At 41.0% G+C, this 18,532-nt stretch overlaps 1 protein-coding gene across 1 annotated transcript in view; it reads left to right on the top strand.

Annotated features, from left to right (window-relative positions):
• ablim2 (actin binding LIM protein family, member 2) overlaps nucleotides 1-18,532 on the top strand; it is an 85,958-nt gene that overhangs the window by 51,271 nt on the left and 16,155 nt on the right. The window contains exons 6-15 of the mRNA XM_079184724.1: nucleotides 897-990; nucleotides 5,544-5,631; nucleotides 7,008-7,066; nucleotides 7,915-7,956; nucleotides 8,703-8,780; nucleotides 8,909-9,052; nucleotides 9,370-9,402; nucleotides 13,379-13,496; nucleotides 15,398-15,697; nucleotides 16,413-16,484. Coding sequence (XP_079040850.1) covers nucleotides 897-990; nucleotides 5,544-5,631; nucleotides 7,008-7,066; nucleotides 7,915-7,956; nucleotides 8,703-8,780; nucleotides 8,909-9,052; nucleotides 9,370-9,402; nucleotides 13,379-13,496; nucleotides 15,398-15,697; nucleotides 16,413-16,484 — 1,028 coding nt within the window. The remainder of the gene's footprint in view (nucleotides 1-896; nucleotides 991-5,543; nucleotides 5,632-7,007; nucleotides 7,067-7,914; nucleotides 7,957-8,702; nucleotides 8,781-8,908; nucleotides 9,053-9,369; nucleotides 9,403-13,378; nucleotides 13,497-15,397; nucleotides 15,698-16,412; nucleotides 16,485-18,532) is intronic.

Raw genomic sequence — 18,532 nt, 5'->3', positions numbered from 1 at the left:
TCTAGTGAGGACCAAGACACGTCACGTTTGAACGGAATACTTTACTGTTTGAACTGCAGTATTATAACAGTGTTCAACGCGCTCTTGCACCCGACATGTGGCATTCTACATAGCATCAATATTGTTAGTGTCAATAACACGCTACTTCCTGTCTCTTCAAAGTAAAAGCACTTCCGTTTTCATGCTCTTGAAACAACCTACAACAGTGACAATATTAAAATACATATTGTCGAGTTTTTAATGTGTTTTTGTAGATAGGTAAGATAAGTAGATAGGTTTGCAGTTTTCAAGGTGTATATTTCAAATTGCATCTATTACACACATGAAGATAAAGTTAATTGCCCTTTTGTTCATACAGCAGTACTTGTAAAATAAAAGTGCGCAATACACTACTTTTGAATTCACTATTGAACTTTGCGCATAACAATGCGATTAATCGCGATTAAAAATTGTAATCGTTGCCCAGCACTAATATATATATATATATGTCTAGCATGTGGTTAGTTTTAGGTTTCGGGAAAGATTAGATTTATTTGAGTATTTATCTCTACTGTCTACCTTTTGTCTTTTCTCCTTCAATTAATTGCCATTTATTTAGCATTTAATGGCATTGTGTGACATAGTTTCTTGTACCCGTGCAGTATTTAAATAAAGGAAAAGGAACTTTATAGGAAATAAAATGTTGTTCTCTCTCACCGTTTCACAGTAGATGCTGCTTAGACAATCCAGAAAACCAATGTATATTTTGACAGAATGTATTCACATTTTTCTAGCAATGCTAGAGCTCCAGCCAGCACCTGCCCTAAGTCTCTGAGCTGTCTCCTGACAGGTGTGGACTGTATCTGATGCTCTGTGCTGTCTCTGATCTGATGACTTGTCCTGTGTTGTTCTATCAGGGATGGAATCCCTTTCTGTGAGATGGACTACCACGCCATGTTTGGGATCCAGTGTGAGAGCTGCAAAAAGTACATCACTGGAAAAGTGCTGGAGGTAACAGTACAGTAGAAATTCTCTGTGGTAGCTGTTAGCATTGAGTTAATGGTTCAACGTCCACTTTGTCCGTCAAACACATCATAAACAATCTCTCTAGATGGATAAACAGGTGAGGTGTGGAAAAAGAAATGTCAGAAATAGGTGAAAAGATAAAGTAACGATGGATTCATGAATAGATTATTATGAATATATTTCTGTGTATTCTACACAGTACAACCTACATTGGTTGAAAGACAAGTACACACTATTAATACTACTGTGCAATATTCAACATATAACAGTGAGAGCATCTCTATGAATGTACAATAAAGGGGCTTTTCACTGATTTTACGTGTCAAAGTTGACTAACTATTACTATTAAGTACTCCTCTTTATAAACAGTTTAAACAGACAGTACAAGTCTCAGATAATAGATTTGCAAAGTGGGAGATATCATTTTAGCCATCTGGAAGTAAAAGTCTCTTTTTAGAGAACTGGGAGGTGAACCAGTGGAAATATTAGTTGTTCTTTCTGCATTTTACTCTCATTATTTAGCATAATGTATCCTGTTATTTTACATTCTTCATACTTCTCATATTTCCACTGAACAGATTCCAGCATTGACCCTATTTCCCCAAAGCGATCATTCAAATTTCACCAGATCTTATGCACTGCTTATGCAGTACCATGAGAAATGCTTTTGGAATAGCTGTGTATGTACAGATCTGGGAACAGCTCCTTTTCACGTGTAACTTTAGAGTTTTTCTGCTTTGACATCATCAGTAAAGAAATGTCACCTATGCAGAGATTATGCATTTGTCCCTCTGCAGCCTGCTGTGTGTCAGTCCACAGGGATCAACCAGCTTCTCTCTTTCTCTCTCTCTCTGTCTGTCTGTCTGTCTCTGTCTCTCTCTCTCTTTTTGGCTCTGGGTTTATGGCTTTGACCTCACTCGCTACTGAACACACACACACACACACACATTTTACCTCTCCCTGTTCACTGTCCTCCCCCCTCAGGCAGGTCATCCATTCATTGTCCCTCACTCTCAGGTCTGTCTCTGTGTGCCTAAAATAAAGCCAGACAGCTTCCTGTTCTAAAAATCGTCAGCTACAGGACAGATTACACACTCCACTCGCGTCCCTTTGGAAATGTCAGCGTTAAATGTTGTTTGACACGTAATACCCAGGTTTTCACTGTCAACCAGTCACATGACTCAATGTGTGTCATTGTACTGCATGCTTGTGTAAGACCCAGTTCAGTTTGTGGGCCTTTTGCAATCAGTAGACTTTATAAAGAGACGAGGAGAAAGACAGAGCTTCACTGTAAATATGCCTTGTGTGACCTAATTACTGTCAACCAACGGACTGTGAAATGGGGCCAAATATCTGACATTGGGGTGAGATGGTTTCAGATATTTTGTTTTAAAAAGAAGACAGATTTTACCAGAGTGGTTGAGAAAGAGTCCATTTGAGAGGCAGGTAGAAATCAGTGCAGGGGAATGTGGTTCTAGTGAAGCAGTCTGTTGTTCAGTGGTGATGGAGGGATGGGACATGGGATACTCTCCTTGGGCGGAGAGAGAGATGAGAGGAGGAGGAGAAGAAAGCTTTTAGACAGGGGGTCTCGGAAGCTCCTGCTGTGACCTCGGGACAACAGAGCAGCACTATGGGGACAAACAACAACCGCTGTCTCTCAAGTTCTCTCTTTTCTCTCTTCACATGGCGGTCTCTCCCATGCTCTCCTTTCATAAACACCTATCCGGTTCCAGTGTCTAGAGAGCAACGGGAACATAAGAACAGCAGAGTGTGTGTTTGTGTGTAGATGACATCATCCACTTCCATTTCCTACAGTATTGTGTCACACTATCATGTGTATACCTAACTATGTGGTCCTATAGTTTATTCTCCTCTTCATCTCTCTCCCCTAACTGTTTCTGCGATTGCTAGATGATGATAGGACAGGTTATTAGAGAGAGCGTCATTTTGATAAAGCAGATGGTCAGTATGTAAAAGGGTAAGTAAGGAGGTAGCAACCTCACCTGCCCTTTCACCACTTGGCTGCTATGATCTCTTCCAGCTCTTTACCACAGCTGTTTCAAAACTCCTAAGCCCTGCAGGAGTCTCAGCCACAAGCCAAATCCAGCTACAGCTGGTCAGCCAGAGTTACCATTCCTAAGTAAACCTTCCAATGATCAGCTTTTAAGTTCATCTCCCCTCTTCTCTTCCTTGACCAATCAGTCCCACAGGACATTGAATAGGATCATTTCCCCCTCATGCAGCCTTGGATTGTGAGAAAGGAAGGATTTGCTATCTCTTTTCCGGCCCTCTCATGCTTTCGGTGTTTGGATTTCGATCCAGTTCCAGCCTTTTAACTCAACCTTCTGTTTTCTCAAGTTCTCCGTCTATCTTATCTGTTTCAGTTCAGTTCAAATATGAGCTTTTGGCATGGCGTCCACAACATGCTGCCAGTTTTTCTCCCAATAATACCTGGACTTGGAGTCTCCCTGCTCATCAGTTCTACATGTCTCTGGTTGCTTCCTCTCTCCATCTGCTGCCAATTATGTCCAGATAAGCATTAAGCAGGGTGTTGACCAAGAAATAGGGTGTCGACTGCCTGTTTGCTGGTGTGGTTCCATATTGAGATGACGCAGCAAAGTGAAGGGATCTCAGAGGGATTGTGAGTAATCAGGCCGCTGTTGAGGCAGATGGGATGCCTTTGGGAGGCAGAGATCAGCAGACATCAGAGGATTGTTTTGCAAGAAGAGAAAAAGAGAGACAAAAAGTATCCATCATGAGTCGTTTAGTTCATTATTTAGTCCATAAACCAAACGTGTTCTAAACAAGAAAACAGAGTCAGATCATTCTACTTGATTCCAATAATGTTTTGAATACAAGACAGAATAAGGTTCTAGCATTGAAAAAAATCACCACTGAACAAGTGAAATAGTATTTGGATTACTTACAGACTGAATGACTTGTTAAAAAGGAGGTGATTTTGCCAAGAATATTAGGTTTTTGACTAAAGAATGCCAGTTTCAATCCGAGATTGAAAAATCTAGTCAAGAAAAGCCATAGCAACTACTACTGAAGTGCCGTTGAACAAGGCACTGAAACTGCTTAACTGCTCCCAGTAGTAGAGGCCTTCATGGGTCCAAAGTGCTAGACCCAAGCTGATATGGACCCATGGAAAACCTACCCACACTCGACATGCATGCATAAACTAAATAACTTTTCGAAACAAAGAGACTTGATCCAGAGGAACCAAAGGACAGTCAGAGCAAATCTGAATGGACCCAAATAATTACCAATAGAAGAGAGCTAACACCAACACTGCCAGCAGCATTTTTGACCAGCCAAGTTCGGGGCCCAGTTTGGGTCTCAGAGGACCACTTGGACCCCTGAAGACCTCTTTATCCCAGTGGTCCTGTGGTTTCACGAGCCCAGGAACAATTCACAAGATAACTTTAAAGCAATATCACAGACCAACCATCCCCACCATGATGACCCCTCACACGGACTTGTGGATTCTAACTCAAGATCTGGATAACATATCTCCCCCATTAGCTTCTAAATGTCAAGCCATGTAATATCACCACGCTAAACACATGCTCTGCCGCTGCCTACTCACTGTTTAAGTTTATTAGGAAGGCAGGAGGCTTTGGACAATTTGAGTTGAAGTGTTAATGGACAATTTCACCATTAATACTAAAGCTGTTACTGTTTAGTATATGTTCCTTGGATTTTGTCTTTGCTTTTGATGAATACTGATCAGTCACAAGTAAATTAATCATACTCAAATCACACTCATGTTACACTCGCATTTTTCTCTGCACTGAATGCATCTGTAGGGCTCCTTACTCAGCACCAGTGCTCCACCCTGTGGCTAAATGAGAAAACACAACCTCTTCTTTGTTGTCGTTTGCAGATGGTGGCACTTCAATCAAGCAATGCTAATTAGACAAGAGACAATGCTACCGGGGCTAATTATTTATTCATCAGCATTTTTCTATTTTTCTAAAAGTGTGCCCTTAGACATGCAGAGAGTAAGTGTATGTACACATAGGTGTTCCATTATGAACTGTGAGGGACAGGTGACAGCACTCAGCTGTGAAATCCACTAAGACTGTCTTCGTTTTTTATTTTATCTGTGCTGCATTGGTTGGTTTTCATTATCAAGACTGTACTTGAGCCAGATTATGCCGATACATCATATTGCCATGACTCCTAAACATCCACAGGCAGATAGGTTAACAGTGAGCGAGTAGATGATTGTGTGGAATATATGGATCCCTCATCTACAGAAGACAACTTCTGCCAGGAAAAGAAGGGGAAAAAAATTTAGGGAATGCCTGATGACAATATGCTATTGAGTTGCATTATGGGAAGTGTAGGACACTGTTTTTCATATGTACTAAAAGTCAGGATATCTGGGCTCTTCTGCTTTGACGTTATTTCTGTTGTGAGTCCTCCAACTTTATCAAAGAGCAATACTTAATTAACAATTCCCCTAAAGTAACCAAAACCAATAAAGTGTGTTACATGGTCATAACCTGTCCTTGTTTAATGCTCAACAGGCTGGAGAGAAGCACTACCACCCCACATGTGCCCGCTGTGCCCGCTGTGAGCAGATGTTTGCAGAGGGAGAAGAAATGTACCTACAAGGTAAAATCAGTTTTGGGGACTTGCGACAAATACCTTCAAAATCTGTTTTCTATCTTAAAGATCTTTAAGCAACCTATAACTCCAAATGTCAGAGCAGGTTGGCCTTCTGTTTCTGCCTGACCACAAAGGATTCAATCCTAAAGCACATGACTGTCTATTGTTAGAGAATAAGAAGCTAAAGAAGAGCCAAAGTTCTAATGGTGACATCATTTATTTATCACCTTTTTCTTCAATCTTTTATTCCTGTCCCTAAACTGTCAACAGCTGTCTTTAGTCTCTATTTCCTCTCTCTCACCAAGTCACAGTTTAAACCCAATGTATTATGGATCTCCTTGTTCCTCATGGACTGGGCCAGCCGTTTGGAAAAGGATTTCTACCACACTCATCGAGATGTTATTTACTGCTGCTGTGGCACTAACATTTGAGCTCCATTCACTTCAACTCTTATTGAGCTGCTACTTGTCACTGTGGGGTGAATTGATGTAGTGGTGAGGAAAATATTTCTGAAACCATTACTATGAAAAAAAATGCAACAGAAAATTTCATCTTGAATCAATGTCAGCAGTGCATATCACTTTTTTAATCAATGTGTACTTTCTTTTCTAATGCCAGAATGTAAAATAGTTTTATTTGCAACAGAAAAATAGTTGTATAAAGCTAGCTACAGTAACCACACAACTGAAAACAGAACAAGCAAATAAACGGGGGGCAAGAAAAATATTACACAAACAACTAGAAAGAAGTCTCGACAAGGACAATGATGTTAAGCTAATATTTACTAATTAATAATTACTAATTGGCCCGTACACAAAGTAGGCTACAGCTGAGGATAAATACATGTCATTACTTTTATAGGTATTCAGTCATAAAAGTCTTGGTGACATTTTGACCTGAAGATGGCACCAGATGAAAATTCAGGGAATTCTGAAAATGTTATAAGACAAGCTTTTATTGAACCCAGAGGAGAGATTCAGAAATAAAAACAGGTACATAGATAAATATAAAGAAAGTATATAAAATGACCATAGAAAACAAATAGAAAGAACAATTTGACTCAAAATTACAATGTAAACAGTAAACATACCATACCCACGACCAATGTTGTAGTTGTAGTATAATAGTTTAATATATAATACAATTTAATAACTACCATACCCTAGTCAGTATACTGGTTAGTCAGTGGTGTTCTGTCGGAGTCTGAAGGGCTCCATTTCCCCCTGACAGCTGAAAGAGGATCATGGCTGTCTAAACTCATTCTAAAGTTGCTGAGATAGTTCAACCAACTACCATTGTCGTCCCTAGTGACAACGTAAATGGACATGTCTGAAAAGTTGGAAACAATCTGACAGCTCCTGTTTTTGTCTCTGCATCTTCAGGATCTTCTATCTGGCATCCACCATGCAGACAAGCAGCCAAGCAGGAGGAGAAGAGTAAGGTGGGTGGGAAAGACGGCCGAGCCATTACTCTATACTTGTCAAAAGAGATAAGATGCTCAAGGCTATTTCTTACACATCCTCAAATAGAAACAAAGTAGATCCATTGGATGCCATGTGGGAAGATTTGAGATACTGTTGTTGTTTTTTTTATTGTGCAGCTGTACATTTTAGTAGTTAAAATTAAAGACTAAGAATGTAAAAATACTTTCTGATGTTGTCTTTGACCTCCCTCATTAGCACTAAAACTTTTAATTACTCAGCAACTTTACAGACATCTTTGGCATTCTTGTTTTCTAATCTGGATCAGTAAGCAGCCAAAGGTCAATGCCTGCTGTTTGTCTAAAATGTCTTTGTTTGTACAAAACAGATCTATTCAACCACAGTCATAGTCTGGGGGGCTGAATGAAAACGGAAAGTTTTCAAAGTGCAAAATACTGTATACTGTTATACTGTAGCCAACAAGAATACAATACTGTAACTACCAAGAAATGTAGCTTTTGGGGAGTATTAAGACCCTTTTCATAAATCTTTTGACACTTTCCTCTGGATTCTGGACACCATAGAAATAGTATTAGACCAGTATTGCAAGCAGTTGTAAATCAAAGTATTGGAAATATTTAACAAAATAGTTGGTTGGTTTTAGTAACTATGACAAGTTCAACCTGGTTGTCAAGTTGAACTTGTCATAGACAAATCAGTACAGGGAGGATGTGACCAATCACAATGAAGAAGAGGAGGGGTTCAGTTCAGGACAAATTACATTGTTTTACTGTTACATCAGCAGCCCTTCAGCCTCAGAGACACGTCTCCCATCCTCATTCCTCATCTTAACCCCTGTCCTTCCCAGAAGCAGGTCCGGATACAGCTCAATGACATCCCTGAGCAGCAGGTTGGTGCTCGTGAACGTCCCTGCACCCACCCTGCACCCCACTCAACCCACAACCATCTGCTGAATGGGTTGTTCTTAACTGTTGACACCATACTACTATATTTGCTTCATGTTGACCAGAAGCTGTAAAGACCTCTGAGAGCTACGTGACTGATGAAGCTGTAACATTCTGCTCATCAGTCTGTGCATGTACAGGGATTTAATGAGGAAGTAGAGAGGAGTGATGTGTGTCAGTCTGCATCTGTACCATGTTTGATCTATATCTGAAGAGTCTGACACTCGCACAACTTGACGAACACTAAACTGATGATCATGCAAGATGATAAAAACTACCAATATTTAATTTGTTCTGAAGAGGAAAGTCCACTCTGTTCTCAACTTGTGTGCTTTAACAATAACTGTGATTGGTGCTGATCGTGCACTAATAGCATCACTGTGTGATACTTATGTGCTGTTTGCACAAAATGGAAATAAAATGTGCTCTTTGGTTAACAAAATGTACCAACAATGAAAATAAAACATGTCAATCGGTTAATTAAGAAATATAAAAGAAAATGTGATAAATTCATGCAGAAAACAATATCTAACTAATTAACTACTGTACATGCAGCGCTGAAGAGAGTTTAATGTGGTTGCTTAAAGGAAAATAACCAAATATCTTTTCACACAAAGCATGACCTTAAATGTCAGAACAATTAATGTATCCAATATATTTGAAAATAACTGAGTGTGTGTGTATGTTTCAGGTGACCCGGACTTCATCTGAGAGCATAACTTCAGTCCCAGCATCCAGCGCCTCAGGCTCTCCCAGCAGAGTCATCTACGTAAGACTGCACCACCTCTACTCACCACCAGGGGCAGCAGCAGTCTGTTTACATCTTTGCTAAATAAAACATATTAATACCTTGAGATGATGGATAAATGATGAAAGCTTTCTTGTCTCTGCTGCCAGGCCAAACTAGGAGAGGAGAGGCTGGACTACAAGGACCTGGCAGCCCTCCCAAAGACCAAGGCCATCTATAACATAGACAGGCCTGACATGCTGTCCTACTCTCCATACGTCAGCTACCCTTCTGAGGAGAGGCACTACGGAGAGGTAGACCGGCTCACAGTCTTTCACTTCTTTCTAACTTCACACCTCTCTAATCCAGTGACAAAAATCAACTTGGTACAGTTAAAGTTGTATCCCCCCCTGACAGTAAAGTCAGTATCAGTCATTCATCAACACCATGCTCTCACAAACAGCCGTTCCTTTGCAGTGCAGTCACAGTCTCATAGCACTTCATTCAGATCATCCTTCCACTGACTCAGTGACATTGATTGATCGATCTCCTGTGTGGATGGTTGACTCATATAACCTCACATATGAGTTTGTCCTAATCATTGGCTTCTCTCCCCCCTCTTCATTTGCAGTCCCCCCAGCTGCTTTCTCCTACCCCTACTGAGGTAATATGATGCACTGTGTCTCACTGTGGACGTCACACACCCTTCATCAGTGTACAGCGCCTTTCTGTCTGTGTGTGTGTGCCTGTTGCATGTTTGAATTAAGAGCTTTCTCAGGGGAATGCAGAGCTCTTAAAGGTTTGATATAGGTTTTAGATACATACAGATGATGCTGTTTTAATTAAAGCAGCTCAATCATCGCCCACATCTCAGGTTTGTTTAGTCATTCACATTGTTCTGGTACAACATCAGCCAAGTTGGAGAACCAAAGGACCAATGAGAGCATTGAGATCACTTAAGAATCGGGTTATAATTTCTTACATAACTAGCTAGCTATCAAAACATCTTGAGAATTGGAAAAAAAAGCCAAGATGTCACTGATTTCCTTATAGAAAAGCAGTGTATTCCTGACAGGGTGCTGTTACAATGCTGAAGCTTTGCCAATAGCTTCCTGTTACAATAGGGGTCGAGTTGAAAGGGTGATTTCATCGAAATGATAAAAATATATAAATAGTTGATATTTACCTAACTGTGAGTCATTTTAACTAATTTCTACTCAAGATATGGTGCAACTTGTTGATAATCCAGAGTAACAGGAACAGCCATGAAAGAAGCATTCATATTGAATTATGAAAACTAAATTTTCAGTGCTTTGAGCATCACAAAGGAAATTCCATTCACCGACACTGTATTGGAGATGGATGCCAAAATCTCAGAGGGACATATATAAAGGCCTGGACAACTAAAACTAAAACTATCAGCATGGTTAGACAGCACTAGAGGTAAGTGAGAAAATGTGTTTCGGTAGTTTGGGTGAATGGGCCCTCTAGATAAGGACCAGAGTTAGCCATGTATTAGTCAGCTAATATTCAGGTTGAAATCAGTTTGAATTTCATGATTTATTATCATAAGACTTGAAATTGGCAAATAAAACAAGTGAAACGTTTTTTTAAGTAAACATGAGACTTTAACGATCAGTGTTTTTAAGCTCACTGCTGACTGTACATCACTGATAATGATCAACACTTGGAACATTTTTCTATTCATATTTTTGTGCCTTAATTTCTGTCCAAACTGAGGTTGTGGCAAAGCGTTACATCTCTGAAAACACCAGTGAACTATTTATTCAGAAGTTCTCCTCCACACCAGCTCTCTCTTGCAGCTCAGTCAATGAGCTTGTAGATAGCTTCAATTCTAAAGTAAAAAATGTTATTGATGCCATTGCACCCACTAAAGTGAAGGTTGTCTCGGGTAAGCAAAGATCTTCTTGGAGAGTGTTGGAAAGCTGAGCGCAGGTGGCGAAAAACAAATCTCCAGGTTCATTGTGACATCTATAAGAGAGACTTCGCAATTATAATTTGGAACTTAGAAATGCAAGGCAGTCCTTCTCTGACATCATAACCAAAAACAATAACAATACACGCGCCTTATTTGCTACCGTCGACAGGCTAACAAACCCTCCAGTGTCAGTAGCTGCTGAGCTCCAATTCACCTGGGCACGCAATCAATTTGCCTCCTTTTTTACTGACAAAATTCAGAAAATTAGACATGCAGTCAGTGCCTCCACACCAACCACAGGATATTTGATGTCCCCATCTCTAAATAACATCCATTCAAATATATGACACCATTTAATTCAATCGACCTTAGAAGCCTAGAAGACATTATACAACATCTGAAATCATCCTCCTGCTGCTTGGATATTCTACCAACACACTTTTTCAAAAATATTTCCAACTGCATGACCACTGATCTTTTACAAATTGTAAACACATCCCTTCCCTCAGGTGTCTTCCCACAAGCCCTAAAACTGCAGTTATTAAACCACTCCTAAAGAAGGCTAATTTAGACTCTGCAACGATGAAAAATTATAGACCAATATCAAACCTCCCATTTTTAAGTAAAATAATTGATAAAGCGTTTTTTCAACAGCTGAACAACTTCTTGGCCTTAAATAACTGTTTTGATGTCTTCCAGTCAGGCTTTCGACAGCACCACAGTACTGAAACTGCTCTTGTTAAGGTTTTCAACATCCACTTCAACACAGACAATGGCAGAACTTCAGTCTTAGTATTACTAGATCTCAGTGCTGCATTTGACACGGTCGACCATGACATACTACTAGAAAGACTAACAATCTGGGTGGGCCTCTCTGGCACAGCACTCAGCTGGTTTGAATCCTACTTAAAGGACAGAGAATACTTTGTGTCTGTAGCTAATTACACATCAGAGCTGACTAAAATGACATGTGGTGTTCCCCAAGGTTCAATACTGGGGCCTCTTCTGTTCAACATCTACATGCTTCCACTAGCTCAGATTATGGAAAACAACAAAGTGTGTTATCATGATTATGCAGACGACACACAAGTCTACATAACTATATCACCAGGGGACTATAATCCCATACAAGGGCTGGGTGAATGCATTGAACAAATCAACAACTGGATGTGGCAGAATTTTCTTCAATTAAACAAAGATAAAACAGAAGTCATTGTTTTTGGTACCAAGCACGAAGCTTCAATCACTGATGTTAAAAACCACAAACCAAGCCAGAAATCTAGGTGTAGTTATGGATTCAGACCTCAACCTGAACAGCCATATCAAGACAATTACAACATCAGCGTACTATCACCTGAAGAATATATCAAGGATTAGAGGACTTATGTCTCAACAGGATTTGGAAAAACTTGTCCATTCATTTATCTTCAGTAGACTGGACTCCTGTAACGGTGTGTTTACAGGTCTCTGTAAAAGGTCAATCAGAACGCTGCAGCTCGAGTCCTCACTAAGACCAAGAAAGTGGATCACATCACTCCAGTTCTGAGGTCTTTGCACTGGCTTCCTGTCCAACGAAGAATTGACTTTAAAATGCTGCTGTTGGTTTATAAAGCACTGAATGGTTTAGGGCCAAAATACATCTCTGATCTGCTGCTACCTTATGAACCATCCCGACCCCTTAGGTCGTCTGGGACTGGTCTACTTTCTGTTCCCAGAGTCACAACTAAACATGGAGAAGCAGCGTTCAGGTTTTCTGCTCCACATATCTGGAACAAAGTCCCAGAAAGCTGCAGGTCTGCTGAGACCCTCAGCTCCTATCAAGATTGAAGACTTTTCTGTTTGCTGCTGCCTTTAATTGAACCAGATGTTCTTAACTGTTTTTAAATCTCCTTTACTTTTGCCTTTATGTTTTGATGCTTTTAATGGTTTTATGTGAAGCACTTTGAATTACCTTGTTGTTGAAATGTGCTATACAAATAAACTTGCCTTGCCTTGCCTTGCCTTGTTTGGCACATATATTACAACAAAAGCTTTGTTGATCCATGTGTTGAATCAACCTGATCTGCTCCTGGACATACCAAAATGCATACTTCCCCTGACCTCGATATCTTGGCTTTAGCCTTATATTTCTTCGATCTATTGCTTGCCTTGCGCAACATGATTGATCCCTCTCATTAGGAATATATTAGAGATGGATTCATGCTCATCTAGCGGTGCACAGAATGATGTCACACAGGCTCAATTTGGTGCTACACATTTAATGAAAATGTTCAGCAAAATATAAAAGTATGCGTTTAGATATACAGTCACTCCACAGCGTTTTCTGCTTCCATCATGTACACAGAGATTCTCATCCTCTCCCGTATTCACGCGAGACTTCCCTGTGGCTCTCCGTTGTAGACACTGCTCATGTCGCAACACTGACACCTACTGGCGGTCCACTGGATCTACTGCCTAAAAATGTAGCTGGTGATAAATAACCTAAATTTGAACTACAATGAACACTTCCTCCTCATAAACACATATGAAACATAATACTCTCTCTTAATTTACATTACACCCAAGAAATGATTGTACTTACTGAACTACACATGACTTATTGTGCCACACTCACATTCCTATCTGATACTGTGATTAGTGATGTAATGTCTGTTTCTCATTAGAAAGAGCTGACGTTTTTTAATTGTATTTGTTTGTCCAGGGCGATGGGGAGAAGTCACCCCGTCAGCGGAGGCCCTCCAGCCCCAGCTCTAACAGCTCCCTGGGGGGCTATGGACGCTACACCCCCTGCCGTTCCCCCCAGAATTACAGCCGGCCAGGTATTAGCCTCAAACACACACGACACACAGCCGTTATCCATATATTGCTGTTGCTGTTATTTGAAAACCTCCAAGGTTGAATTTCTGTATTTTTTAATTACCCATGTTTCCTGTAATACATCACTGTCTGATACAGACGAAGGAGCCCTTTAGTATCTGTATGGGAGGCGCATCGCTTTCCACTAACTTCAATGTAAACCCATCCAAGTCATTATTTGACTCTCAGAGCAAGTGATATAAGTTGGTGGGAAGGAAACTTGGGGGGAAGGTCAAACAAAAGCAGAACTTTGTCCCATGCGAAACTGAAAGTAAACTAGGGCTGCAACTAACGATTATTTTAATAATCGATTAATCTGTCGATTATTTGTTTGATTAATCGATGAATCGGATACAAAAAACAAAAAAGCATTAATTTCCAACCCTGAACTGACAGTGCACATTCACAGAGCAACACATCTTCACAAAGTGCACAAACAGGTTGAACATCCCTGAGCTGTTAAAGTCATTATTTAAAAAATAAGTGGACTAATATCAGGAGTGGGGTTCAGCGGGTTTACCCACGCCTCTCAGTGAAGGGTAGACACGCGCTGATCCATCAGTGAACGGCTTTCAGGCCGATAAGCCCCGCCCCCTCTACGGCGCGATGCACGCGAATGAACACAAATAGTCCCCGGAGAGACCGGCCGCGTTCATCGCGTTCATCGCGTTTGGTGTTCACACACCTGTGTGAATAGGTCCCCGGCGATCGCGACCAAACGCGAGGTCCCCGGCGGCGGTGGCGCGAATGACGCGAAAATAATACAAATCGCGTAAATCAACTTCCGGTGTTGTCACGACACAACGAATCGATAATGAAATTCGTTGCCAACTCTTTTAATAATCGATTTTTATCGATTCGTTGTTGCAGTCCTAAAGTAAACATTGATATTTCGTTGTGTCAGTCTTTGGGCACTAGATTCGTTGACACGCCGTAATTGATCCAAAACCGACGCTACAGGGGTGCCTAGAGTATCACAGTTTGAAGCTTAGGGTCACTGACCAAGTGTTGGGATTTGACGAGTTGGGTATGATAATGTGTTGTATGTGCAAGAACATGATGCCAAAATCAATGCATTGCTTAAATCTCACATTTCTCAATGTGTCTGTAGGCTGTTAAGTAAATATTGGTAAATCACGTGCTTTGCTAAAAAAAAAAATGTTCTAAGTGGAAGTCCACATATTTTACATGTCAAAGTGTATTTCGATGTGTTAGGAAGTACTACTGCCTATGTAAATAAAGTAGTATAGAGCCTTTAGTGTCAGAGGGAGCTGTGGGAAGTCACTTGAATCAGTTTCAGTTGGGTGTGAAGTTTAGAAAATATAAAGCTGGAGGTGTGGAGATAAAAAGAAATGATGTTAGCAGATCTCTGTAACTGCTCATCTCTGCTGCTTCAGGCTACATTAGCTGCCACTAGCATTATACACTCACATTACGACCGAACTGTCTGTGATCAAGTTAAATCTTAAATTGTGGGTAATAAAAGCACCAGGTTGAAGAGGATAACCTAGGCACAACAGTAGTTACAAATATACGTCACACACTGTTTTCCTACTCAAAGACGCTTGATAAAGTCCGTCTTAGAACTTATGCCAATGCCTTGTCTCATTAATTCTTCTATTTTACCATTTGAAGAGGGTGATAGGGCTTGCTTTATGAAATTAAAATGGGCCTCTCATTTATACACAACAAAAATATAATGAGCTTTTAGATCAATATTTAAGGCTTGTGATGTGTACGGTGTGATGTTGATGTTTTGTAAATGGATCACATGTACCATTCCTAATTTTTCCACGAAACTTAACACCTTCACACGTTTAGCCATTGACTCAACATGTTTCCTGTGATCTGATTGGAAATTCAGGGCCAGAAGTATACCTTGGTGGTAGACACAGCAGCCAGGCCCATGACTCCAGTTCTCTCCCTTTGCCTCCAACCCTCATGGGTGCAATTAAGTACCCGTCCACCTGGGTCAGGGAATCATCTTCCTTGCCTGTGTACTATGCTGCTGGGGCTGAAGGGAGTGGTGGTGGTGATGGTGGAGGTGTAGGTAGTGGCAAGTACTCGCCCACACCAGTAGGTGGCATTGCAGGCTTGTCTTTTCACCTAAACCCTACCACCCTGGCCATGCTGCAGCAGCACAACTACATCCCTTACTTCAGAGGTATCAAAGCCCGCTGAGACCGAGAACTGGTCCAATACAGACAATGGACCACTTGCTGGAATCATTACTGTTGTCAAACCTTAGACAGAAACTTAAACCGTCAGCCTATTCAAGATCTACCAGAAAGCTCTTATTTGAAAGGGGGTTCAAAGTGCCCCAAGTGCCAGGAATCTAGGTTTCCATGCGTTCCCCAAATAGAACAGAAGCATACAAAACCTTGGATTTAGGATCAAAAGCATTACACTAAAACTGGTTTCCCCACAGCAGCAAGTGCCAGTCCTCTCTGTATTTGACTGAGATCGAAGGTCCGAAAGAGTGGAGTGCTGTGATACAACCGTTGAACTGACTTTACTGGGCATGGGCTGTGGTTAAGCACCAAATTAACCATGTGTTGGAAACTCACTCTCTGGGTCTCTCGGTTCACCATAGACCCATGAGTCATAATGGGAAACAGAGCGCCTGACCTGGTGTGTGCTGCCTTTGGATCTGTAACCACTGTTTGATCACTCAGGAATATTTATTTTCCTTATTTCTTGAACCAAAGCCATAAAACTGCTAATTATATTAACAATACCACACACCCCTGAAATCAACATCACAAACCAGTGCTGTATACATTCCCCTTGCATGCTGTAACCCCTGCAGAAAGGCTTTTACAACCACCTCCCTTTGCTTCATCTTCCCTCCCCATCCCCTGATCTTCCTCACCCCTCAGGGTACAAACAGGACCCCCTACCTGACCCTAAACCTAGGACATCCCTGCATCTCAGTTTACCTCCTCCTAACGGTAAAAACACCACTAGTCTTTCTCTTCTCTGTGTCTCCCCTCCCCCAGTGGAATGGTTGGCAGGTTTTGTGATGTTGTCCGATATCGTGGTGTTGGTACATTAGTAGGCCAAGTTCTCATTCTGCTTGCCCTGTTCACTTGTGTCTGTGGACGTGGTTGTTGTCGTGCATGGTTTAGCTTGACCCTGATACATATGGCATTAGGAGGGAGGGACATTTTTGTGCTTGTCTCTTCAAGTTGTTGACCTGATTGTTTGCCTGCTTTTGACTTCTACTCTCCCCTGTTGTTTCTCCTGAATGACCACTTGTTTGTTGTCATGTCAAGACTTTATTTCTTTGGTGTTAACCTGCTATGAATATGAAAGACAGTGCAGGCTTTGTGTTTTGATGACTGATAAAAAGACACTTTGAGGTTTCCAGGCAGGGTGATTAGAAAGTCATTTTTTGACTGAAGTACATGAAATAATATTATCAGCAAATGCATTCCTTGGAAACAGCTCCCTCTACCAAAGCACTGACAAATACTAAAATATAGGGATGAGTCAGCACCATTTCTGAGACTGTATATCTGGTATACTTGTCAAATGGCATCCTCACTCAATGTTACAACAGATAAGAATAATAAAAAATGCACCACTTGTTCAAATAAGACTTTAGAGGAACTAAATAATTTTTAGAACCATACAAACAAATAAATAACTCTGATTTGTGAAAAAACGATAAGCGTGGCTCTTAAAAAATATTTTTATTATTTGATCTAGTTTTCTTTTCAAACATTTGAATCAGGGTTGTCACTTAAAAAAAAGGTTTTACAAAGTTTAAATTAATTTGAACGCATCTCAATTAGCTTTATCCTAAACTAGGTAGTCAAATTTTTCCATTAATTAAGTGATCGCTGCCTCACTTATGTGACAAGCTAAAGTTACTGTAGGACAGTTGTAATTTACAAAGTCAGCAGCCTTACCTCGAAACACTATTTTTCCGTCTGTAGTGTCCAATCTAATGTGCTTCCACTCATTAAGTTTATCCATCCAGTGCGCTTACAAGTTTTCTTCTTTTAGTGTTAGCGAAGCTAGCGTAGTTTACGCTAAGCGCTAGGATTGGCCAGGCGTCCATGCCCGCCGAGCTACTGGTGACCTGACTTGTTCGGGTCCTATGCCCTGGCTCTCCTGACGCCTGCTACTCAAGGTCAATGTCCCACCTCAACCAATCATCTCCGCTTCAAACAGCTATGTAGGACGGGTCTTGCCATGAAGAGCAGTGGGACTCATAACTATACATTTTAATACAAAAGGTACGACTGATCATTTTATACATGCCCCCCCCTGCGAGTTTTCAAGGCAAGTCCTGTTGCGTTCATACACTGTACATTTTCTATTTAAATAGATCATAACTAATTGAAGGTCAAGTTTCTTTTAAAAGTGACAGCCATAATTTAAAGAGTTCCAACAGCAACTAGAAGTTCTCATGTAGGGTGAGACATTTTGCCTCCAGAGGCATGTCATTTAGTACAGAACCCCTACAGCAGGAACACATTTCTCTGACACGTGCTTGCTTGGACCCTTGCTGATTAAAAGGAAGAGCTAGAGAGGGAAGTAGCATGAGCCTCCACTCGAACATTTGCACAGAATATCACGAACACGCGGTCCAGGGTTTTGGCGGCTTTTCCATGACAGGGTGGAGAGGCTTAGAGGGGAGTTCTCCGATGGGGAAGATGAAAGAGAGGAGGGGGAACGGAGGAGCAGGCCGAGCAGTAATTTGGGGTCTGGTTGCCAGTTGCATTGGCATAAAAGACAGTGTGCCGCTGGCGTGGTTCAGGCCCTAGCGGTTCCTAACACACCGTGAAAGACGTCTATTTGTTTTCAACAGGCAACAGGCTCATGCTTTAAAGAGCTATCAGGTTTCCTTATAGAAGTTGCTATGGTAGTAAGAGTTAAGCAACACTGTATTTAGATGTGTTGTCTAACAATGGAAATTAAAGAAGAGTTTAGGAACGAATAATGCATGCTTTTGTTTTTATTTCCATGATTTCTTGTTAATGATCCCCAA

The sequence above is a fragment of the Pholis gunnellus genome (assembly GCF_910591455.1).
Source record: "Pholis gunnellus genome assembly, chromosome: 23".
Classification (NCBI taxonomy): domain Eukaryota; kingdom Metazoa; phylum Chordata; class Actinopteri; order Perciformes; family Pholidae; genus Pholis; species Pholis gunnellus.
Note: the sequence above shows the minus strand (reverse complement) of the source record. Positions and strands in the feature narration are given on the sequence as shown.